At 32.5% G+C, this 25,657-nt stretch overlaps 1 protein-coding gene and 1 non-coding gene across 5 annotated transcripts; one reads left to right on the top strand and one right to left on the bottom strand.

Annotated features, from left to right (window-relative positions):
* Positions 1-2,744: 2,744 nt before the first annotated feature.
* Positions 2,745-24,335, bottom strand: LOC105205243. Of its 4 annotated transcripts, XM_026130740.2 has the most exons (10): positions 23,764-24,333; positions 22,327-22,467; positions 14,827-14,875; positions 12,999-13,074; positions 11,669-11,771; positions 9,940-10,071; positions 6,935-7,374; positions 5,623-5,848; positions 5,036-5,297; positions 2,745-4,127 (listed from the first exon to the last, which is right to left on the bottom strand). In XM_026130740.2, exons 4-10 carry the CDS (start codon positions 13,071-13,073, stop codon positions 3,485-3,487), a joined length of 1,881 nt encoding a protein of 626 aa, XP_025986525.1. In that variant the 5' UTR covers position 13,074; positions 14,827-14,875; positions 22,327-22,467; positions 23,764-24,333; the 3' UTR covers positions 2,745-3,484. The 4 variants fall into 4 exon arrangements, with proteins under 4 accessions (XP_025986525.1, XP_039306267.1, XP_025986526.1 ...); XM_039450333.1 differs by lacking the exon at positions 11,669-11,771 and having other exon boundaries at positions 23,764-24,332; XM_026130741.2 differs by lacking the exon at positions 14,827-14,875 and having other exon boundaries at positions 3,485-4,127; positions 23,764-24,334.
* On the top strand, positions 9,188-9,260 carry Trnat-ugu. The gene has a single exon. It is a non-coding gene; the product is annotated as a tRNA-Thr (tRNA).
* Positions 24,336-25,657: the final 1,322 nt, after the last annotated feature.

Raw genomic sequence — 25,657 nt, 5'->3', positions numbered from 1 at the left:
AAAAATTGATCGTATCTCAATCAATATTTAATTAGTAATCATATACAGGCTTTTTTAACACACACACATACATGCAGCATGTTTTGCAACTTTTAACATCAGTTTCGACAGTAGATATTTGCTATCCAATTTAAATAAATATTATGATTTAAATATGGAGGCACCATTTTTAAAATAAACTTTTAAAAGTAAACATTGTTTTATTAATTAAATTTATCGTTTAAAACACAAATTGTATTTTTTCAAAGGTAAAAATTTAATTATTAAAATTTAGTTCTATTAGATATTAAAACATTGCAAAAATGAATAATTTTTTTATTATAATTTTTCATTTCTCTTATGCTAATTGTGTATTTAACAATTTATTATATACAGTCTATTGTGCAAAAACAAAATTTTTAAAAAATTGAAGATTTTATATTGAAAGTTTTTTTATGTTCTCATTAAAATTTATTTCTTTACGTTAATAGTTGTGCTCCAATTTTGCTCAAAATTCCGCAAAAATTTTTTTATTGTTTGACAATTTTGTTTAAATTTTAATCATTTTAATATGATCTTTCATCATATTATTACTGTAATTATTTATTTGTTAAATTATGTATAAAATACTATTTTTACTTTATCAATCAGTATCAGTAATGAATAAAAACATTTTTCCAAATAATTTCTAAACTTATTCATTCTCAGAGAAATTTGACAAAATAAAAGTTGGGCAGTATATATTGTTTTCTTGACAAAGATAAATCGATTAAACTTAATCTCGATAGACTATTCTGTCGATTTCGAAACGAAGAGAACTACACATAAAATATTACATATGTTTCTCAAAATGGAGTATATTTTTCTCAAATCTATTTGCTACGCAGCTATTAAAGGTGGAAGAGTGAACATTTTAACACAAATTTGTCGAGATTGCGTAACTATTTGATGTAAAACGATGATATTTTATCGAATGATACCGGTGTGAATTGAAAAGTGGAAAATGGAAAAATTCGCCAACAATCGACCACTAGGCGCTTGCCGAAACGATAAAAACCATGTCACTTTTCTCAATAGCAGATATTAATCATACATATATACCATTAACATACGTACATAATTAACGGTGTACGAACTCGCTCCGGGATATAAAAATATATTACACGCGCGCTTGGGCCGTTTCACTTGAATAAGTACAACTGTTGCACTCGACGCTATTAGACGGTATTACAGTATACGTTTGAAATTTGATAACTTTTTGTTTCACTGGGCAATTCGAGTGTACATCGAGTATCGAGAGATTCGAGTTTAACGTGCTTCTATGATTTCGAATTCTTCTATGATTTGTCATCGCCTAAATATTTAACGAAGAAGTACGGAATAGGCCGTTGTTTCGCGGGTGCGAACGGCAAATGCTTTAACAACACAGATCGAAAGAGACCTGAGATTTAAATGTTCAGTTCCCATGTATGTTTCATGGTTGGTTTCAAGTAGAGTCTTAAAGATACTTTTGATAAACTAATTAATTAAGATCCATATTTTTATAATCCATTTGTTACTATTAAAAGAAAGTACATTAGACATAAAAGAGAAAGAATGGTAGAGAGAAAGAGAGAAAGAAGAACGGTGGAAAGGAGAGAATGTTATTTATACATTGTTTCTTTCAAATAGTACGTCTTGACGTAACATGAAAAATATAAAATGGATTTCTGTAAAAAATTTATTTTATAAAAATTACTTGTGTTAAAATATTCCATTCAATAACAAAATGACAATTAAGAAAAAATATTATACAATAAATATGTAAAAATCATTTTTGAAATCCAAAAATATTATATTTATTTTTTAAAAGTAATATTAAACTTTGTATTATATACTTTATAAAAAACATGTATATTTTAGTCGAGTAATTATCTATGAAAAATATGTATGACTTAATATTTAATTCACTGTGTGTAACGGATGAATTGATATCAAACTTTTTCTCGTATATCTTATGGACCTCATGCGAAAGTGGATCTTTTTTATTGCTAGAGGAGACCACATCAAATTGATCGAATTTTTAAAAAGGATACGAATCAATGTTTTTAGAGCGTAAGAGAATGTGCATTGCAATGCACATTCACTAAAAATATAAAGCGTAAATGTTCATAGGAAACTAAAAATGTAAAATAAATAATAGTATAAAGAAGAAGATAACGCATTCATATAAAATAAAAATGTTTACTGCATAAATAATTTCTACATTTTGTTATTTAGCATAATTTATTGATTTGCATCCTTTTTAAATTGCCTTTAAGTCTATCCTTTTTAAATGCTTCTTTCATATCGATTCTCAAATATATTCACGTCGAAGAGATTACAGCGTTCTGCTTACGTTTGAGAAAATTGTGCCATATAAATGCATGAATCTTGTGTAAAGAGTAACATATGTGTATATATAAATACAATTACGGCTAATATATTCCTCACAGGATTGCCTTTCATCATCAAAACATTGCCAATTTTGATAGATATTCATGAAGTATACATATGTAAGGTTTACTTCATGTTTTACTATGTACTTTATATTATTAACTGCGTAAATACCTCAGTAAATTTGTAACGAATTAAAATTCCATTTATATATGTATGTATACGTAAAAATAAAGTGCACTTTAAATTTTTCAGTAGAAAATAACATTTTTTTACTTATTTGCACATTTTAACAACGCAACAAAATTAAATTATCATTTTGAAGTAAGTAACCTTTGTTTTTTTTTAAATAAGCAAATTATTTATTTTTACCTTTATTGCAGTATTAAGAGTTGAGAACAAACGCGCCGTCTGGGACATTTTATTCTAATGACACCGTTTTCTACCATACAAGATTCATTTTGAATCGCGCTACGTATATCCCTCCGACTCGTCGGAGATTTGACACATCAACAAACGCTCGAACGAGTTAGTTTGAAACGTATTTACAGGTGAACGTTATATTTCTTGTTACAAGTACAAAAACTTTTTTAGTACGGTTAATCACACGTTTGCATTTCAACGAATCTTATGCTTTACGTTAGGTCTATTACCGTCTACGGTATTGCGCTACGTCAAAATTTGTCGGTAACAATTATTTGTCATCAGTGTGGCAAACGTTATACCCTCGTTACCTTCGCGCGAAAGGCAAAGCGAGATGCTGATAAAAAAAAAATGATTGTCTCGTTACAAAACGCAATTCGTACGTGATCTCATGTGTGTTTTTTTTCTTTTTTTTATTTATTTATGCCGTGTGTTAAGTTTTAAGTCGTTGAGCATATGTTTCATGACGTAACGTCGCATTCGAAGACAATCGCTATCGATCGACAGTCGTCATCAAATTCTTGCGTGATCTTCTCACATTTGCGAAGAAACATTACCAGCAATGTTGAACACCGTCGATTTCTTTGCTTCGCAAATGTCATCATCGTTATTTTCCCCAGAATAGCCTGAGTCCGTCATTAATCCTCAAAAATTTCTTCCGCCCGCCTTACACCTCGTCATTTTCTACGTACAAAGTCGTTTCTTGTTTCTCGTTTTGCTCCATTTGTTCCGAATTATACGCCGCTTCCTCATCTATCATCTGCGAGTCCACGTCGTCGGCGGTAATTACGGGATTTTGTCCTAATATCGTCGCGTCTGTTTTTTCGCTCGCCGATCTACGTGATTCGGTCTTTCCATCGTCGTCGAGATCATCTCCCGAGCTTTCCACGTCGATCTCCGTGACGTTCTCCAATTCCGGTTCTTCGAGCAGCATGTCACCCTCTGCAGGCCCCTCGGACGACAAAGCGCTAGCATTCGCCTCCTCGATGTCCACCACGTGACTTTCATCGGAATTGTCGCCGCGGCTTTCCTCGGTGTCGAGAGACACCGTTGTAAAATATTTTGGCTCGCAATCGGACCCGGAACCCTCCATAACGGCCTGAGTGTTTAGGGAGTGCCGACTCGACTGAGGATCCTTCGTATGCCTGTCGAAGGATCGCCGTCTGTTGTCGTCCGATCTAGAATGATGTAGTTTAGGATGACGCGATTGCCTTCGCAAGCTCTCTCCGCTACTCGCTCGTGACTTCATCTCTGCTTCGTCAAACACGTACCGGGTGCAATCGACACTGAATCTATCTATCGACAGTTTCCTGTAAATTCGGTTAGAACATTTTCGTTGCTTGTTTGATGAAAAATAAAGCAGCTTTAGAATGATAAAACTTCTTACAATGTATAACATTACGTACAAACTAAATAAAGTAGCAATTTAAAGCCACATTACTATCTATTTAAAAAAAAAGTATTTAAACATGATTTATTCTTCATTTAAAATAAGTTTGGATTTTATTATTTATTATTGTTGTTTTAATTCTTGAACTGTAACGTCGGTCTCACAGACCACTATTGAAATTTTACTTGTCAATAATTTTCTTGACATTCACAAAAGGCGAACTAAACTTATAGTAGGGGTCAACGTATCAATCTCCGCTTTGTACCAAAAATTTTCTTTACTTATGTTCTTCCTTAAAGACAAACCCCTCAAAATTATCAAACATGTATGAATATTGCGGATTTTCATAATTTTAAACCGTTTCCGAAATATAGCGGATAAAGCACGGTTCTACAGATTTTAGAGACACCTTTTATATGAGACCTTTTTGCTAATCTCTACATCTTTAAAACATCTTTAAAACATTCCTTAAAACTTTCTCCGCCTCTTTCATTTACGAGTATTCAGAATAATTGAATATGCATTTTTTATTACAAGGAAGTTATAAAGTTAGAAAAAACCTGATAGTGGTCTGTCAGACCGATGTTTACCAATAGTGTGATTTTTTCGAACGTTACAATTTAAGAGTTAAGATCGTAATAAATTAAAATTCGTGATTATATGTAGAACAATAGCCGTTCGGCAAGTAATTAATAAATAAATATTTCTGATACACTTGCGCGTGTTAGAAATACAAAAAATAATCGTCAAAATAAATACCAATAAAATAGATGAAATAAAATGTAATAAATACGATTGTAAAATTTGATCTGAAATTTTTTTCGCTACCTGTAATCTCCTCTTCGAAAATCTGGACTTCGTCGGAACTCGAGGCTGGCTTTTCGAAATCCCATCGTTCTGTCTAAGCGACGATCACCCCCGATTCTATCGAAGGACATTTTACGAAAGTTTGGCGAGGAGGTTTTACGGAAGTCTCGTGGCGAGGCCTTACTAAATTCTTTCGATACTACCGTCAACTCTTCCAATAATCTCAGGTCTATCGAGTTTCTTTTTCTTGGCACGAAATCGTCTGGATATCTGCAATAGGCACCTGATCGAGACGTTTATGATTATTGATATTTGGACATGTTGATCTTTTATCCGGGCAACCTCCTTTGGTCTGGCATGAACGGAAGACAATCTTCTTGGTCCATAAAAGTGAATAAGATCCGGACTCCGGTTGCTCGAATAAAGTTTAATATGCCTTACAGTGCATTTCGTGCAGACAAAAGAAACTTAATTTTCATAGTTTTTAAACTAAATGATATTAGCTACTTTTTTTTTATTTTGATATTTTTTAAGTATCTGGTTATTGACGATGTCGTAGTGATGATAACATATCTGAGTGATGACATTCTAAATTTATATATAGCCACCTGGCAATTTAGGCGAGTGCACGAGAGTGGGTTGTGGTCGCGTAACTTCATCGACTTCCTCGACGTCTTCCACTTTTGTTTGACGAAGCAGCTGATGTCGTCTCGCTGTGTCGGATCGGTCCTTCACTTTGAGCGTAACGGGACCTTTATTCGGAATATGTAGATCCATCGCCATTGAGGCTTGACTACCACTCATCTTTTGATGCTCCAGACTTTCTCTGCTGACCTGTTAATTATTTAAAAAAAGAGGATTATTGATTACTTTCGCATTATTAATGTTGGTCTACAATTTGCTTTAAAAAGCTGTAAGAAATTGACTACTCATAGTCGTCTTTTCTTCTTACATTCAACTGTGATTAGTTAATTTCTTACGGCCTTATGAGACTATAGTTTCTTAAGATAAGGCTGTAGACCAACACTTATTGAGACAAAAAGAGCCATCAAAATTTGTTAAAATTTATCATATAAAAAATGATACAACTGATATTATGTTAAGGATGCTTTGGCTGTACATTACGAACTAAAATTTATTAAAATTTAAAAACTTAGATTTATCTTTTTTCTTTCTTTAATCAAAAAAGAAATTTGTTCGATCGTGAAATCAGCTGCAAAGAAGAAAGCAAAACTTAGTTTGTATTAAAGACCCTCTAATAACAGTCGCAACACGAGAGGACCACTTTTGATTGGTCCGACGTATTTAATCAAATACCTATATTCGTGTTTCTTCTAAATGTTGGTTGCTTTCATTTTAAAGAACACAATCGACACTTTTAACACAAAACGACACACTTTGCTTTCCATTTTTTTTTTTTTTTTTGACCATACTACTACTCTTCTTACAAAGTCGGAGTCGTATTGCAACTCTTATTAAAGGGTCTCTAGTTTGTATTTAACATTTAATAGTTCTTGAAGCCATATTTTGCTGCAGTACATCCTTAATATTTTTTTTTAATTATTCTGCGCTTTAATGCAAAATTATTTATTCAAATAATTTTTCTATATTCAAACTATACTTTTTTAAACTTTAAATTAACTCCTATTATTTTTTCATTTTAGCTATTTGAATCGCGATTATACGTTTCTATAAAATTATGAGTGTGTTTGTTGAAAATTAAAATTTTTATAACTTTTGATTGCTTCACTGAATCGACTCTGAATTTTTTTTTAAATCTCTATATATGTGAGAACAATCTGTACATTTTTTTAAATTTCTATTATTTTAAACATAGGTTCTAAATATCCTTAAAATAATTGCGCAAGGTTTTATTTCTTTTTTTTTGCAAAACGTTGATTTTCTTTTATTTTTAATTACCTGATGCGGGCTGTAGCTTGGATTGTCGACCGAAAGAGCATGTCTCTGCAGCAATTCTGGATTAAGTAGTGAGCAACCCGCGTATTTAGGCGATCTTCGGCGCGGCGACTTCTTGTCGATTAATGTTGGTGCGCTCGGGCTCTTCTTTATGGAGTGCGCAACGCCTTTTTCCTGCAGATTTTTGGAAAACTGCATGAACTCCGCTGTCAGCTGTTTCCTGGAGACTTCGTGCGTACTGGGACTCGGACTGCGGTTCACTCTAAACAAGCCCAATTGGTGGTCCCACTTTGTTGTTTGGCTCGAAGTCGATCTTCTGTTGCGCTGGATCTTTGAACCCCTTACCGTTGATCCCTGGTTGAAGCGATAACGAGCCGGTACTACCTTGGCCGCGTTGTCACGCGCCTCGAAAGTCATCACGCAGGCAGCTACTACAATGAAGCCTGAAAATATCGTTTGTGTACAGCAAAATGATATCTTTTGTGTTACGGCCTATATTTACGTATCATTATTGAACTCCGGATTAAAGGCTCCCAAATAGGCGGCCGTGAACTCCGCGGTGACAGTGGTAACGTAGTATCGCGGAAAAAATTAGAATTAATAGACATGCAAAATGACGTGTTAATAATGAAATTTTGTTTTGCATGCCATTTCGTTTTATGTGCTCTTTTTGTAAAAATGTAATTTATTTCGTATTTAACAAATTCGTAAAAAATGAGCTACAAGTAAAGTTATTTTTGAATGTTATACATAAAAGCATATTTTTCATTTCTTTCAGTATAACTGTCTGTGTGTTTTCCTGCCTGAATGGGCTTCACTTCACGTGTCTTTTATGATTTACCGACTGTCAAAGCAGAAAAAGATAATTGAAACCTATTTTTACAAATGTTTCAAAGCGATTTCATTATTTTGTTTTATCCAAATTCTTTTTATTTACAAATGGCACACAAGAAATTTGTGCGTGTTATTTCTCGTTTATTATGTCACGATTTTAATGTGGCTTTATACATATCACAATAATTTCTATAGATTTTCTGTCGCTGAAAATAAATTCGCTAATAAAGTTGCTTTGTCACATCACATTTTACGGAAAATTGAACTTAAACATGTCCAAAATCGCATTTTGATTAAAATAGCTAAAAAATATGACATAATAGCACAATTTTATTTACAAATTTGTCTTCAGCAATCAAAAATTAATAAAAATCGTTTCCTATATTAATGACTTTATGCAGAATTTACAGTTATGGATTAAAAGAGAAAAGTACAATATTGGTCTGCTTATGCAATTTAAATAATTGCACATAATAATTTATTGGTTATGAATTTATAATCAAATTTGTCAAATATGATATGTAAACTATAATTATTTAAATAAATAGGAAATGCAATATAGTATTTATGTTTTTTTTTATAGAATTTAATGATGCTACCAGTTTCTATTGAAATTAAAATTTTCAAACATTGTTTAAATTTTAAATAATAATTGTTCAAACAAATTACATAATAATTTTGACCATACTTTTATGATCGGCAATTTCAGAAATCATTACATGTAGGTGTTTAAATTGCATAAGCGGATTTTTTTTCTTTTAATCAATAACTAATTTTAACTATAATAATTTTAATTTGCAAAAAAGCAGTTAATACATAGGTGATTTTTATAGATATTTGATTGCTAAAAGCGTGAAAGAAATTGTTCTATCATTTCATATTTTTGAGTTATTTTAGCTAAACGATGCCATTCTTTTGATAATTTGTCTAATTTTCTCAAAAATATGATAAAACACAATAATTTTGTTTATAGATTTATTTACAGAGTTTATTAATAAAATGATAAATACAAATTATTTTGTTTGGTTTGTGGTCTAAAAAGGAAGTTCTAATTTTTCACACAGTGTAATTTTAAATGTTAAGTAAGCTTGAGTAAAGTAGATTCTATACGTAATTGAACAATTTATTTAAAATAATTTAAAGCATATAAAACAAAAATGTAATCTATGAAGTTTTATTTCACTACATGACTTTATGTTTTAATTACAACACGTGATCTTTATATAGTTTAATTATAATTTAATTATTACGCAATTATATCATCTTTTATTTAATATTATTAAAATTTGATTGATATTACAACGCAACTTAGAATATTCTGAAAATATATTTCCTGTTAATATAAACGTAATTAAAGATGTAGATAAGATGATATCTACGTGGCACTTCTATCTGAGACTGCTCGGCGGTATCCGAGCGTGAGCCTCCATAGCTCAGGGGTTAGAGCACTGGTCTTGTAAACCAGGGGTCGAGAGTTCAAATCTCTCTGGGGGCAATCTTTTTTTTTTTGTTTCTATCGAGTGTTCTCGTTCGTGCAATGTTGCAGTATATTGCACATTTTTCGCGTTTCGCCTGCAATTTTCTGCTCTATATCCGTTACATTATTGTTTTTATTTTGTAGCTATTTTCTATCTTTCTATCTCCTCGTGCAAAATATATCCATGCAATTTTACAGTTTTTTTTTTTAGAATTGTAATTTTATCTTTGATCATATGATCCAATGTGAGAGAGCATTTATGAAGCTAATATTTCGACACATGATATCGTATATATATTGAATATATTAAATATATATTATTGGTATTGATTTTACGTGCTACACAAGAGAGAATTATACTGCAAACTTTGGTTTAGACGAAATATTAATTCCGTTTCAAAAAATTGCTTTACAAAAAATCGAGAGAAATTAATTTTCATACGATTCTTTTTAGAATTTTATTACATTATGTTATGTAACGACTGTATCAATATATGTATACGTTATTTATGACGTAACATTACATACTATTAAACATATATATACGACCCAGGGCACGTTTATGTGCATTTTGCGGTAGTGCACCTATCTATTATCGCGTAGTTACCGTTTCAAGGTGATCAGTGTCGTGTAACTAGTCGCTCGGTCAAACAAAGTGTATCGCGCTGGTAAATTGTGCAATATATGTTACTATTACCTCCCAGACCCATGACGACCGGGCCGGCGTAGCTCAGATTATTCAGGTGAAACCCGCGCGACTCATTCTTCACCTTTACCGTAATATTACCTCTGATCTCTTGTGCCACCGACAGCTGATCCGCGTAATATCCTATCGGATGAAACAAAAGAATATATTTTTATTCTCCATCACACGTGCAATGATGAGCACATAACGGAATGAGAAAAATAAAATAAATGGCAAAAAGATGCTAATTTAAATGTTGTAATTTGATACTTTGCACTCGACACGTTACAAAACTCTGTGGATTACGCAATGAAAATTAATAATTTAAATTAAAATTGAAAATTAAAATTAAAATTGAAATTAGAATTTAAATTAAAAATTTAAATTTAAATTAAAGATTAAAGTTGGTATTTATAAAATTCATTTGTGAAATGCTTTAACATCAAAGAGATTTGTTTTACACACTTCCATCTCTCGTTCCGTTATATCACATTTTTGCCGCTTAATCCTTTTCAATATAATATATCCGATGAAATAGTTTTTTTTTATATTCAAGAGAACAGCAATATATTTTACAAAATTTTGTAAAATATCTGAATGTTGTAAATTATTCGACATCCTGCTAAATATTTAAAAATAATTATTTTTATTTATATAGAATTGTGGAATTGTTTTTAAAAATATAAAAATATCAAATTAAAATTTTTGGTTCATGCACATAGGTATAAGCAGATTGCAAGCGTAAAAGAAAGAAGATAAACTCCTTGTTGTCCACGTATGAATATTTTGAGACAATTATTAACATTAAGAAAATGCAAGATATTCTATTTATTTTCTCGTAAATATTAAAATCTATTAAATAACATAACATTCCAAACTTTTTTAAATGAAAGTTGTTAAAGAAATTGTTTGTGGACTACAAAGGATTGTTTTCCTAAGTGCTCTTTGCAAAAAGCTTCTAAACGGATGTCTATTAAGCTGATATAGCCATTTCAGCATAGTTAAATGTAATTTATAAAAAAAAATTATTTGCTATTTTTTGCTAATTAACTCTATTTCCGACTTGGTTGGTTCAGCAATTTCGCTAAAAATGTTGACTTGAGATTAAAATTAGCACAATCATAAAGAAAGAAGTATGAAATTAAAGTTTAAATATATATTTTTGTAGTGCCATTTTTTGCTAATTAGTTGCTCTATCTATTTTATTAAAAGACACAATGGATGTGCTAGATTAAGATTAAAGTAGCACAGTTGCAAAAAAAGAAGAAAATTTAAATTTAAATACGTATTTTTTGCTAATTAATGGCTCTAATCTAGATTTTGTTGCTTTAGCTGTTTCTTGCTTTTTTCTTTATAATTGTTCTAACTTTAATCTTAAGCTGGTACAGCCATTCTTTTTAACAAATTTGCTTGAATAAAAAATCGCACCGAGAAAAAAGAATTTCTAAAAAACTAAAATATTTTTTTTTCCAATAATAATTTCCCAATAAGTAATTACCAAATGTTCACTTAATCCAAGTAAATATTTTAGTCTTTAAACACATTTTTTTCTTTATACGGAAATATGGCATATAATTAGCAAAAAGTAGCAATTAATTTTTATTCAAGACACATTAATTTGTACTGAAATGGCTGTGTCAGCTGAATAGACGTTCTAAACGATTAGTGGCTTAGAGGCCAAGGCGGAACAGTGCTTTTCCATATACATAGATCGATGTTTAATTTAAGTAGTTCTACTCACCTATGGTCGCCATGCAAGCTCCTAAAAGCATTAGCAGCAGCCCAATTCCGAGAGCTTTGCAGGCGTGCCACAAGCATCGCGTTGACACCTTGCCTCTCACCACCTGTTCGATTTAATTGCCGTCGTTAACAGCTAATAAACTTGGACGATGGTCCAGTCGTTTATCCAGCGACAAACGTTCACACGTTCGCGTTTACACGGCGCCGTTAAATCGATCGTAACGATTTACGATGTTACAATACGGTGTATTGGCACGGTAGCGTTTCTCGGTGCTGGTAACCACAAGCGACGTACTCTTATGTTGCTTTTTTATCTAAGTTATTGTATAGTGATAGTATAATGTTAGGATAATTAATTTTATCTCAGACAAATTATAGAAAACAATTGTAAAATTTTTTTCTACAAGTGTGTGTTATTAAGAATAGTTCTAAGATAGTAATAGTTTTTGCACTTAATAAAAGTCTCACTTAATTTATTTTTTAGAAATGCTAGTTAGCATCAGTAATATTAAATTGATCGTCAATTTAATTCTGTGATTACTTTTCTGATTTAATTTAAAAGCTATGAAATTAAAAGTAACGGCACACAGTTCAAAAGAATTAGAAATTGTGTGTAAAATCACACAAAGAACATTACTTCTGCATTACAATGTTGCTTTGATCATATACTAATTTCTCTCGATTTTAATTGTATTAATTAATTAATTTTTTAAAACTCTATTAAGTATCTAATTTTATTAAAGATTTTGAAATATAGAATGTATCATTATTTTTGTAAATAGAGGTGTATCCCAGGATCTCTCTATAGATATTTTAAAAAATAAAATAAATTGAGTGAGGCTTATTCAGCCTAGATACTTTATATATTTACAGAATAATGTGCAGATATTATTAGCAGAGAGCGATAATAATTCTCTTTCAGCAGCAATAATAATTGTAAGCCTGCCAGCAAGCTACAATTATAGTTTGCTTTTGTTCGCATGAAATCTGCGTATATTTCCACTGAGGCGGATTCTGCATCGGAAGTAATTTCTGCAGGCGAAATTTGTAAACGTGCTAGAGATGATTAAAATACGAAATATGTTATATCTACGTACATGCTCTCTACATATGCACTTTATAGGATTTTCTCTCTCTCTCTCTCTCTTTCTCTCTCTCTCTTTCTCTTTCTCTCCTCCTTTTTTTCTCTCTCTAATATTCTTACCGATCAATCTACTGTTTAATAATTACACTAACGAGACTGATAAAGAAAAGAGTCAGCTTCGCGTGACATCGGTATATAACTACTATAACCAGTACTTCGAAATTTGTTAAAAGCGATGAGAATCTACCTGCACATTCCAATTAGCCCCAGGCCCGTAGGCTCTTCTCTGCGTCCCCTGCCAGTGAGTGCTGCCTTGTGGCATCCTGTGTGTTCATAAAAACAAATGATTTTTGTTATTTTAATATTGTAACACCGAGGAGAAAGAGAAAATTTGAGATTTCATGTTTATATAAGTATTAGGAAAGTTTTGACAAATGCGTACTATTTATTTTTTATTCTATTTTTTATTTATTGATTTATATTCAAATAAACATTGAAAATTGTAACTTGACGTTTTAGGCATCTATTACTATAATTATTAATCATCTATTAATAACAATTTAATTTATTTTTACATACGACAAAAATAAATTAAATTGTTATTAATGGAAAGTTAATAACTATAGTAATAGACATGTTGCAAAAGATTATGATTTAATCGGACATCTAAATAGTCTTTAAAAGTGTCGAATTTGAGAATTAAAGTAATTAAACATTAGGAATCATTAACTAATACTTATTTTATTATTAATTTATCAAGATAAGATTAAATACTTAATTATTAATAAGTAACAATAATAAAAAGATAATGATGTCAATATAAAAATGGCTTAAATTTATTTTTGCAACTAAATATTCTCTTTTATTTATATTAATTTATTTATATTAATTATTAATTTTACTGTCATCTCTTATTAGTCTTACATTAATATTGATGTAATAAAATTTGTGGTAGTACGATTAAGAAACTTGACAAATTTTATTTTTAAAAGTATTGACCTTTTATAATAATTGCAAATATTTCTACACAATAAATATATAAAATATTGAATTAGGTGCTTGCAAAAGTTCGTAAGATTACAAATAAATTATGACAGAGACTTAATTTTATCTTTAAGTTACTTTTTAATTTTTTAATATTAACCATACTCTATCAAAACTGATAATTGACAATTCATAGATCCAAACAAATATCACGTTTAATATTAGCTAAATAAAAATACTATTACTTTAACGGGCACTATAATATTGATAGATTACTTTATGCTAAATACATAATATCTTATTTCAAAAATTTCTTACATAGCAATATTCCACAAAGCAATCGATCAAATACATGTCTCATTTTCTGAAAAGTTTTTAAAAATTTAAATGGTTAGCTATAATATAAAGTATTTTACAAACACAGTTTTCCTAGAAAGTTCTTTCCACTACATATTTCTGAAGTCTAGGAAATGAGAAAAATAATTATCTAATTTTAAAGACGTCCTAATAATTCATCAAAAGAAATTTGCTTTAATCAATACCTTATCATAACTTGATCATATCAGTGACATGATAAAATATTTAATTTGCGCTTTTAAAATATACTATTGTACTACATAACATGCAACGTAATTACATCGTGTCTCTGAAAATAGAACAATTGATAATAGGAACGACTAATCTTATCTCGCGATGAATATAAAATGTTATCGGTATAGGATATTATAAGTCTATTTTTATGCACCTATTTAACATTGACCGCTTTAAGATACCGCCAATCTGGAAGAAATCTTTAAGAAATTGATCTTTTTGTTAAAAATTTCGTACACTTGCGTACTCACGGTGTCCGATAAACTTTTTTTAATTTAGATCTTAGTAATAGTACAGCAATAGTAATGAAAACTAGTGGTTTTTTAATAAACTCGTATGCTATGTAAATTATTTCTGGAACAGCAGCAATAAAAACACGAACGATTCTTTAATAAACTCGTAAGTCACTTATTATTTAAATCTTCCTGACTTTATAACGTAGCTGAGGGACCTAGATCTATCTTCACGCTGAACATTACATTTTTTATTAGATTGCTTACCCTCACGTTTTCCAGATCCTTAGGCCTCAGAAACATACGATCCCGAATTCTGTAAACGGTTTCAACTAAATATTATAAAAAAAAGAGAGAGATTGTGATTAAGAAAAGAGACTACAAAGCTGAATTACACAAAGAACGACGTCATATCATTTTTACGCGTACGGACTTAAAATTTATATTTATTTCTATTTTCTTATTTAATTGGTAACTTGAAACAACATTTGATTTGAAATAAAGGACTAATAACATGCAAGTTTGTTAATTAGCAATTCCAAACTCGCGGTGTTATACATATACGTTCTCTCGTCACGTTTTGCCGTCGTTCGTGACGTCGTTTTAATTTGACGTTCGCGCACAACGTCGCCGTCGGGTGCTGGTTTTCAGCACATGGACATTCATTCGTACACCACACGTCTAACCACGCTTACGCCACTCGCAGCCATGGAGCCGAACACAATATGTACGTGAGAGCTATCTGACTGCGTCGCTTTCGTGTACGGCGAATGCGGCAGAAGTGCATTGTTCGTACGCCTGTGCCTCGCCGTATTTCGTCTTTCAACGTCGAAACTTCGCGCGCGTCCTATCGATTCAAAAATCCCTCTTTACAGTTCCAGCAGCGATCCTTCTTTAACGTCTCGAAAGTTGGTCATTTTCGCTTGACAGGCTCTCTTAGCGGCTGTAAGCCCCTCTTTCGAACGCCCGCTAATGCCGAAGTAGCTCATCGTGCCTGTATTCTTAAATCTGCCTTTCTCGTCGGCGAGATCGTTGGAGCGGAGAATTTTATATTAAATAATTTTTCGATAACCTACACCTACGATCAAAAAATTTCAGCACGCTTTAAATGTTCTCGTATTTCACGAAAGGTATCTCGATAAAAAGAAAAAAAACGTTCAGAAGTTTACAAAAATGTATTTTAAAGAGAAAAGTGTGTGCTGTAAATATACTTTTTTTTTTATTTTAGTTTGTCTTCATATTTTGTTCCTAAATTCCCCAATATCGATAATTGATATTTTTGAAATATTTTTCTTTTTTTATTTAAAGCGTTGTAACTTGATAAAACATTATCAAGCAAAAATTAACAAAAAGTTAATTTAAAATAAGCGTTTTAAGCTTTAAAATGCTTTTTTATAACAATTCATATAATGGTTTTCCACAATGATACTAAACTTTTTGTGTAAAACCTCACTTCTTATAAAAATTAAAGAGTAAAAACGTTTTGTTACGTGTTTCATTTGCATAAATTTGTTTAAAATTAAGTAAAGACTTTTTATACATAATTTTTTGTAAAATATTTCAAACAGAACAACGAGACACAACGTGAAAATGACATTAAAGTGAATCGTATATAAAAAATGACTTTTAATCATCATTTTGATGTGATGACTGTTTGTTCTGCTTAAAAAGTTTAAACGTACCAAAATTTGTGAACGATGTACCTTTAACAAAATATATAAATTTGGAAATTGACAGATAGCATATAGTTCTGCTTCTTTGCGGAAAAAAAATCACGCAAGCAAATTTTAAATTTCACGGAAAAAGAGAAAAAGGAAAAAAAAAGAAATAAACAAAATGCATATATACGTAGGTAGAAAAAATAAAATAAATTTATAGAATGCAATTTAATTAAATATAATTTAATCAAAAACAATCGAGATGGTCACGTACGCGATTCAATAGTACTTTTCGACGGTAGAGCTCTGCGTATCGTTATACTCGCGTTAAATACAACGCGAAATCTCGTGCAGGATGATGAATAGTCGCGATTTAACGATATAGATCACAATCCCTCTTGCTCCTCGTCTATCTACAAGAGCACGTGCACAAGCCTACTTAAGTTGCATGTTACGAACTCCACTTTGCTATTTCAGAGCGATTCGATCCGACGGACTCCCGAGAAACTGCTTTCCGTCGGATTGCTTCTCGCACTTCATTCCGCACAGCGTAGCGACCGATTCGGGAGAACGTTCCACGTTTCAATATCTTAAATTGGATTGATCCATGTATAACGTGCGAGATGTTGCAATAGATGTCTCGCTAGCGATAATCCTGACAAATCTTTCTGTTTAAGAATGTCGCGCATTTTTTTCTTTATTAAATTCGTAAGATTTCATTCTAATCTGACAAATACAAATAAAATCTCTTAAAAGACATTTGTTGGGAGATTTATTCAAAATTGGAATTCTTTTATATAGAATTGTATAAGCGGGAATATAAATACAAACTATCTTGGATTTATTACGCAACCTTTCAGCACTGCAAGTAGTAAAGTTCAAACTTGGAAAAACCAAGTTTCAGAGAGAGTTATAGGAGCGCCTGAGGATAAAAAGATTTGTAAGAATTAAACTTCTAAAGTGTATACAGATAACTACAACTTTGCTTGCAGTTGACTTTAATCAAAATTGAGATTAACGTATACATCATAACTAAAGGCCGTAGCCGTTTATTATTGTTAATTTCTCATCATTTGATAAGATGTATGAAATTTTTGCGCTTGAATTTGTATTCATTGGAGAATATGTGGTTGATAGAGTATCTGGCGCTATGTATGTTTTTCTAAGCGGTTGTGTCTAAACACGCGCGTTTCCCGTTCACAATTTTTACCTCCGTAACATTGACCAAGGTCCGCTTGTTTATTCGCGTTTTATTTTAATCAGAATTTTGATTACACAGAAAAAGTAGTATCAAACATTAATATCGAATTAAAGCTATCGTATTCTATTTAGAAATTGTTTCGTATATAAACAAAAAATTATAGCCTCGCTTTAATAATTTAAAATTTCATTAAAACGTATAAATTTATTTCAATATTATAATAGTTATTTAAAAAACACAATATAATATTGTTTTGATACTAATCGTATTCAAAAAATTTTATTCTTCAAGATATTGTTAGTGGAAGATATTATTAATTTTTGTCTGATATTTTTTCTTCTCAATTCATAAAAAATATTATTAAATAATGAAAATGTATTTCTCTTCATGAAATTGTACAAATTTCTTCATGTAAGGAAATATGTCGATCTGTTTAATTCTGTACAATCAGTTCAATATTTAACACTTTAAAAATAAAAAAAATTTTTCTTAAAATAAGAATGTTCTTTTTTACTGTGTATATACGTTACAGAATAAAAATAAAATCGGCGCAATAAACTGAGGTGGGAAGAGAAGGGGTTGTCTTCGTAGATGTCTTTCCAAATCTGTCTATCTCAATCTTAAGCGCCCTTTCCCTCATAAAATTGAATTCTTCATTTCTTTGATTCGATTCTTATTTCAACACGTGTACACGTGTAAATCATTTTGGAGCGGTTGAGCCGAGAAAATATCGACTTTATCATGGCTCACGTTTCACTCTATATTATGATTCATTCCCCTCTCAAGGATGAAGCAATCGAATTATCCGCAATTTCAGGCAACGTCGAGTATTTCCGACTTGCAGCCTCGCCCTTACATCCATCTGGATTATTAAAATCTGATACCTGTGCTCGTTTCTCACGAATGTCCTCACGTTACCGTGAAATAAATAATGAATTCTGATGCTTGTGGCTTGTGCAGCAGATTGGTTACCATAACGACCGACTCGGCTTGAGTTCCATTTGCATAACCACAACCTTTTGTCGTACATACACCGCGTGTTCTTCCTTATCCAATCAAAGCCCGACTTCCGATCCACCAAAGCAGTTCGTTTGAATAATGCATCGCGAGAAAACGCTGCACTCCCGGGAGTTTTCCGGTATCTCAATCGTTTTCCAAACCGTTGCCGTACGAGATTTCTATCGAGAGAGCTAACAGAGATCTCGTAAATGATTTTTTTTTTTTTTGGTATTACTCTGGTTTCTCTGAAAGCTGACGCTTGGAAATATTTGCGATACATAGTGTTTTCTTTTTTTTTTTTTGTAGGGGAAAGCTATCGCACTACATTTCAATTTTTACCTATAACTCAGAAATTATGAAGAATATTTCAACAGGAAAATCTGGTTTACAGGGTCAAAATTTTTGATTACTTTTTTTTGCTTTAAATAAGTAGTACTCTCAGAGAATATATAAAATAAAATTATGAAATAAAATACCATATATTTTTGAAGCTTGCGGAACAAATATGTATCTCACAGAACGCGTTGCAAGAATGCGAATTGTGCTTCCCGTTGCGATCCCTACGGTATTATTGTCGAAAAATATCTTGTTTCTATTTATAAAAAGCTTCGTTTAAAGGACGATCTTTTAACCAGATGTTTAGTCGGGTACATATAAAATTCAAACTACATCTTTAATTCTATTATCTTGCATCTCAAATACTTGAATTTCGTTGAAAAAGTTATTGAAATTGCTACCTGAGTTTCTGCATATGTTTTTAATGAATGCTATTCTAACATTTTAAAAATAATGCAGTTGCTAGAAATCAATATTGGCCAACAATGTAAAATATTTGCAAACAAGTATGAGTAGCGAATTACGAGGTAGAAGCAGCGCCAACTAAGCGATACAAAAGAGGCTCATACAGCTTGTAGACTTCAGCAAATTTAGTAAAACGAGTTTCATGAGAAAGCGGAAGACTTGTTGTATGGGCCTGGAATAGCCGACTAGTAAGTTTTCAAAAATTACATGTTCTTTTTTATTTTTTGATAGCAAAAATTTTAAACGTGTTTTCTTAAGAAAAACACTTTTTTGAAATTGGCATGCAAGATTACTCAGAACTATTCGACCAATTGACTCCTTGTTGCGTTTTTTTTAATTAAATAGTTACCAACCATTCTAAATAAACTAAAAACGTTTATAAAAAATAAATTTAAACAATTTTTTTACATTTTTTAAATAAGATGAATTTTTTAAGTCAAAATAGTTTTTTTCTTTAAAATTCCACAATTTTATACCCTTTTCTTGTTCTTTTTTTTAGTTTATAGACTAAAATGATATGGAATTTAAAAAAACTTTTGGTTTCTTGTTTCAGGCAAGAATTAGAGGCTCCACAATGCACGCTAATTTATAATTCTGGTGGCGAAACACGACGATGATTTGTAAGTAACTTAATGTTAAAGTTCATTTTTTAAATAAAAAAGTTATTTTGTATTGTTGTCAAATGTTCAACAAATCACTATTTAAGTTTTAAAAAGATCGACTTTATTTTGTGATTATAAAAAATTTCTAAAGATCAGTTTTTTTTCTTTAGCATTATGAATCAGATTCCCCTATTATGTCCTTTACATAATAAAATGTAATATTTTTCTTTTCTTATATATTTTTTCCATAATTCTGTTGCATCATTATAACTTTTTAAAATAAGAAATTTTGATAAGCTTGTAAGTGGTTTGAGGAACGAGTCTTTTGAATCGCACTACAGGTTGATAAAATCGCAATGATTCTCTGCCGTTCACGGAGTCTACAGTAGCTCGTTCCATTTTACGTAAAACCTCATTCCGATAATATCACAAAATATTATTTTACAGATATATTTCCTTTCTATTTCATTCAATCTTATTTTACGGTCTCTACTCTCTGAGAGCACGATTCATAGATTCTGGATATTACTTTCTGTATTCTCTTTTGGACATTTTTCGTCCGCTGCAAAAACACAACCATTATTTATATCACGATAGTCAAAATTGCAATCTAAACAACGTCATGGTGCGATTTAGGAGATTTCATAAAATTCTATTTCTCCAATTTACAAAGAAGAATTAAAAAAGAATTTTAATTTTATTAATTTAATTCTAACAGTATTGAGATCATTACAAAATTTCAAAACCTAGGCCATTTATCTTACCTATTCTGCAACTCAGCTACAAAATATGTCGAAAAATTTTTCATGCTACAATTTTACATGATTTTTCTACGAGCGTAAATTCGTAAATAATGAAATTCCTGTTTTGCCTAACGTCTCGAGTGTAATAAAGCGTCATATCAGTACTAAATAATTCAAATAATCCCAAAGGAACTGTATAAGTACAGCGGTTGAATTTTCAAGAGATGGTTGGTGCGATTTTGGTAACTTTCTCCCATTGTATGGAAGTACGATGATTATTTTGTCAATATTACTCACAACTTTTTTACGAATTCCAATTACATGAATACAGTATAAGAATACTTCTTTATCTCGTTTTTATGGCATCATCTTATAGTATAATAATATATTATTTTATCCTATTTTATATAAATATGTCGAATGTGAGTATACATTCTATTTCTTACATTCTATTTCTTAATATCATATATAGAGAGGTCGCGGTCTATATTTAATCCTTTGAGGTATGTCGAAGCAAACCACCCAGTATTCACGCCGAGTGTTCACGAAAAGAACGGGATAAAAAGCTTCCAATACGGCCTACGCCGTTACGGATATCGATGTAATCAACGGTCGGACGTTTCTTTCGCTCTAATAGAGTTTCGAATGAAATGTATTTTAAAGCAGAACTCTCTTGGCCTAATTGGCTTAAAAAAAAAGGCGGGCGGTACTTTAGAATCAATAATAGCAAAATTTTCATTATTAATCCTCTGCAGATTAACTGGGTCATATAGACGTCAGATGATTTTTCTCATTTTGCTGATTCTGCCTCAAATGTGAACATGTACTAAAAGAAAAAAAAAAAAAAAAACGTTTTGCGTTATATAATTGCATAACGTATTTTTAAACGTCAAAAAGGTATATCAGAATTTTTTTTAGATTTTTTTTTAGAGCCAAAGCTTTAAAACATTTTAAAAATTACAATCGTTTATCCAGTGACCCAAATAGTCTGATTAAATAGTAAAAGAAATAATCTGTGGAGGATTAATAAAGATTTGTAAAAAGAAATTTAATTTTGAACATGTACAAAAAACATTAACGTAGTTATATTATACAATCGTATTCCTAAATGTTAAAAGAAATTTTCAGAACATTTTCAGATTTTTTAGAGCGGCAAAAGATTGAAAAATACAACTGTTTACGAGTGACTCAAATAGCCTGAATAAGCAGTAAAAAATAGTCTGTGGAGGGTTAATAAAGATTCGTAAACAGAAGGTTGTATCTTTATATTTAGCAAAAGAGTGTGCTGTTTGCAGTATATCCTACGTGATTACCTACCTAGAGATCCATATATGTTTATTACAGTATTTACCTTCTCCACGCATCGCTTCGGGGAATATGGAAGTACACGCGTAAGTACATACGACGAGAGATTTAATGGATCTCTATTGCCCCGCCGCGTCGCGCCGTGAATGAATTTGCATTTTTAATTACTCCTCGTAATGCAATCTTCTTGATGCAGAGTCCTTGCGCACAGCCGCGTACGACTTTCATCATTTATCTTGCCATTTTCACGTACTGTATGTATGTACATATGCGTCTTTATATAGTACTATCTAGAATAGTACATAAATATACGTATTTATGTCATCTCCGCGCGCCGCGTCTCGCTTTTGTAAACCGGTGCTACTAAAACATTTCTCCTATCTCTTTCTCAAACGTCTGAAATTTTTATTTGCGCAAGGAAAGCTACTTAAAGAATTATTTAAATTACTACGGCTCACCTGTCTTTCCTCTCCCGCTCTCCTCTTTCTCCGTTGTCACAGCATCTCGCGTTTCGTGTTTCGCGTTTCGCGCCCGGGGAATTGCGCTCCGACGGTGATCGTCTACCTTTGACTTTTCTCTTTGCTGATGAGCCCAGGTGCCTGAATCAAAGCTCCATCGGAATTAACGTGCCGCCCACACGGGGATCCTCGCTCTAATGTTTCGTTATTAAAGTTTCACGGGCGGTTCTATCAAGAACTCTACTCCGTGAGAGCGCGGTAAAGACGCACAATCCGAACAGCTAATCAACGATGTGGCGCGATAAACTCGGGAATTTTGGGCACCGTACCGAGAGCATTGACGCAGCTTTATTTTTATTCCGACACGTGTTGCGCGGGCGAACTAAGAAAACACGATGATATCCAGGGCGTCTCGTCATTTCACCTTCGTCATCTCGCGCGATATAATTAAACCGAATCGAATTTTCTAAAGATGAATATCGCGACCCCTTTTTCGACTGTTTGAACGCAACGTCGTCGGTTGCGTGACAATGCAAACGATCTTGGCAAATCGCTTTATACAACTTTTTGTCGAATGTACGATTTGCAATGCACGATGTACTTGTATTGATACTGGTGTGTTTAATTTATCGCATTTAGCTCGTATCGAAGCGATCGTACTCACTTAGAGCGAAAGAGTTTTTGTGCGTGTTTGCTCGCTCAGAAGTATAGCGACGCAGCTGAAGAAACTACATCGATCGAGATTAAATGTTCAGATGGGATCTCGGATGGTTATACAATATTCGACAGCCTTATTGGGGTCAGCGAACCAAAGGGAAAAATTGTGTTGAAATCAGGATTCGGTTATTAACGAGTTAGAATACGGTGCAACCGGGCTTTGAAAGCGGAGTGACAAGAGGAAATCAATGATTTCACGTATAAAGTGAAGATGAGTCCGTTATGTGCAGCCCGTTGAACAGTGAAATATCCTGTCTGGATACAATGCTCCTTGGGTTCCTTTATATATATATATATATATATATTCCTATAAAACGCCTTTAATGTATTTCTGCTAATGGAATATCGTCATCTCTGAGAAAGAATTCTGTATTCTTGCTACTGCGCTCATCTCGTATGCGCGCCGTTCGATCTTCTCGTCGCAATTGTGTAATCTCATTGCTCTCGTATTCCGTATCTCCAAACGAGTATCTATTTTCGTAAATCTTTTCTCGAGTTGCTCTCGAAAGGTTTATTTTCAATTTATACAGCAGTCGATATCAGTAGGTCAAAACAGAATAGACGAGACGGGTCGGAGATATTTTCAAGTTTCAACAACTTCGTTGCAAAATTGAAGGGTTAGTTGGAGTATTTAAAGGAGTACTGCGTATACACGTATACAGATTTGATGATCACTCTCCACCCTTCTCGTCGTTGTCTAAAGATCTCAAAGTCGCTCACCTTGTCAGAATCCAGCGCGTGGAAGGAAATACTCGATCATCGCACGTCCCCACGTCCGATCCCGCGCTCGTGTCAACCGCGTACAACTACATCCCGAGTACGTCGGGGGTAGAACGGGCGCAGAACGGGAAGCTGCGTCGGGAGAATCGTAGTAAGGGTAGCACTGTATGAAACCGGCCTGCTCACTAAATCATCGACCGATCGAAACTTTCGCCGCGTCTCTCGTCGACGTTTCTCGCCCGAATTTTCTCCCGCATTTCCGCCCGTACCAAGTGGATCCTCTGGCGGCGAGTCCAGCTAGACGTGGGATCCTCGCTGGTGGTCGGCGATCCGTAAGGGTACAGAGCGAGCGATAGGCTCGGGAGAGCGATATTAAATCACCGTCCTCGTCGGCGGCGGAGAGACTCGAGGGAGACGCTCGACGAGATGCCGCTCGAGGGAGTGTCCTCCTCCTTCTTCGGCATCACCTGTTGGTATCGCGTCGTGACCCCGGTCACGGTTTTATATGGGGTGGCACGCTGAAAACCCGCGGCTGGAGCGGCGCGGCACGGCGCAGCGTCTCGTGTACTGAGCCAATGCGCACTCGCAGCCACGGCAGATCGATGTGTGTCATATCGCGAGTTTCTCTCCGCTCGACGCTCTCCGAGGGAGGATAAGGGCCCTCTTAACTGCAGTCTCTTTCTCCTTCTCTCTCGACGGTCGGTTATGCGCGATGCGCGCGATGCACCTCTGCTGCCGTTACGCGCTTATCCGCCGATTTTGCGGCGTATCAAGTGCACCTGTCGCGACCAGATAGCGTGCAAATGATAGCTTCGTAAAAGGTATTTAGATATGCGAATGATATCTGGTTACAAATTTATTAAATTGAAACAAATAAACATGGAAAATTGCTTTTAAGAACTGGCACGAGATTTTCGTGCGCAAATTTGATAACTTTATAGTTAATTTTATAGGTCATTAAATATTTTAAAAATGTAAAAATAAAAGTTATAAGACACTCATTTAATGTTAATACCAATTAACTAAACATCTTTGGTATTATGTACTTTTATCACTCAAAAGTATAAAAAAGAGAAAATGAAGTTTGGTCAGTATGTTCGAGACTACGTGTTATTTATGCCTTGGTGTCAAAATAACATACATAGTTTTATCTAATTATTGTTGATATAATTAACTTTCGTATTATACATATACGTATATTACCGATTTATCTTATATTTGGCCAAACACTAGAACTTCTTTAACGTTTATGCATTTCTTTTTTGAGTCTGCAGTCTTATTTTAATCTTACACGCGACGCTGTATGATGCTATTTTTATTTATTATAACGTAAGAAAGTGCATTGTGTATATATCGGAATTTAATAGGGAAATTATTTTTTCCGATATCAGTTATTTTTGTTCAAGTTTATGCAATTTATAGTCAAGAAGATCATTTATCAGAGATCTTGACAATATTTTATAATTAATATTTTATAATTATTCTAACAGATGTTAAAGTAAACTAATTTAATTTTCAATGCTTATTTTGTCAATTTTTATTTGCCTCATAGTTGCTCCGTCATTGCGTCCAACGTCTTCTTTTCCACTTTTTTAAATATTTATTGCACTCACGTACTTGCGAAAACACAGTTAATTATTGCGCATACTAATCATTAGAATATGATAATTGTGCGGCGCTTCCGATGTAATTATATGCGACGCGCATTTTACAATTGTATTAGGAGAAAACGACTTTACTAGAAATGCTATTTTTAAATAATAAAAAGTATGTACTTTTGTTAATATGACTTATTATTTATACCTCATTAATTTATGATCCCCATTATTTCCTATAATGATCATTTATAAATTTATTTCTTAATTCTTTTCTTGAAGAAGTTAACCGGCTTTGA

This window comes from Solenopsis invicta, chromosome 6 (assembly GCF_016802725.1).
Source record: "Solenopsis invicta isolate M01_SB chromosome 6, UNIL_Sinv_3.0, whole genome shotgun sequence".
Lineage (NCBI taxonomy): Eukaryota > Metazoa > Arthropoda > Insecta > Hymenoptera > Formicidae > Solenopsis > Solenopsis invicta.
This window is presented reverse-complemented; position numbering and strand designations above follow the sequence as displayed.

Bases quoted from the DNA above. Each gene is read 5' to 3' on its own strand.
- LOC105205243 (XM_026130742.2), bottom strand. From the start codon at position 13,073: ATGCCACAAGGCAGCACTCACTGGCAGGGGACGCAGAGAAGAGCCTAC. The intron at 11,772-12,998 runs GTAGATTCTCAT...TAAATCGAACAG, and splicing joins GGGCTAATTGGAATGTGCAG to GTGGTGAGAGGCAAGGTGTC. The intron at 5,298-5,622 runs GTGGCTATATAT...CGTCTCGATCAG, and splicing joins GCACTCGCCTAAATTGCCAG to GTGCCTATTGCAGATATCCA.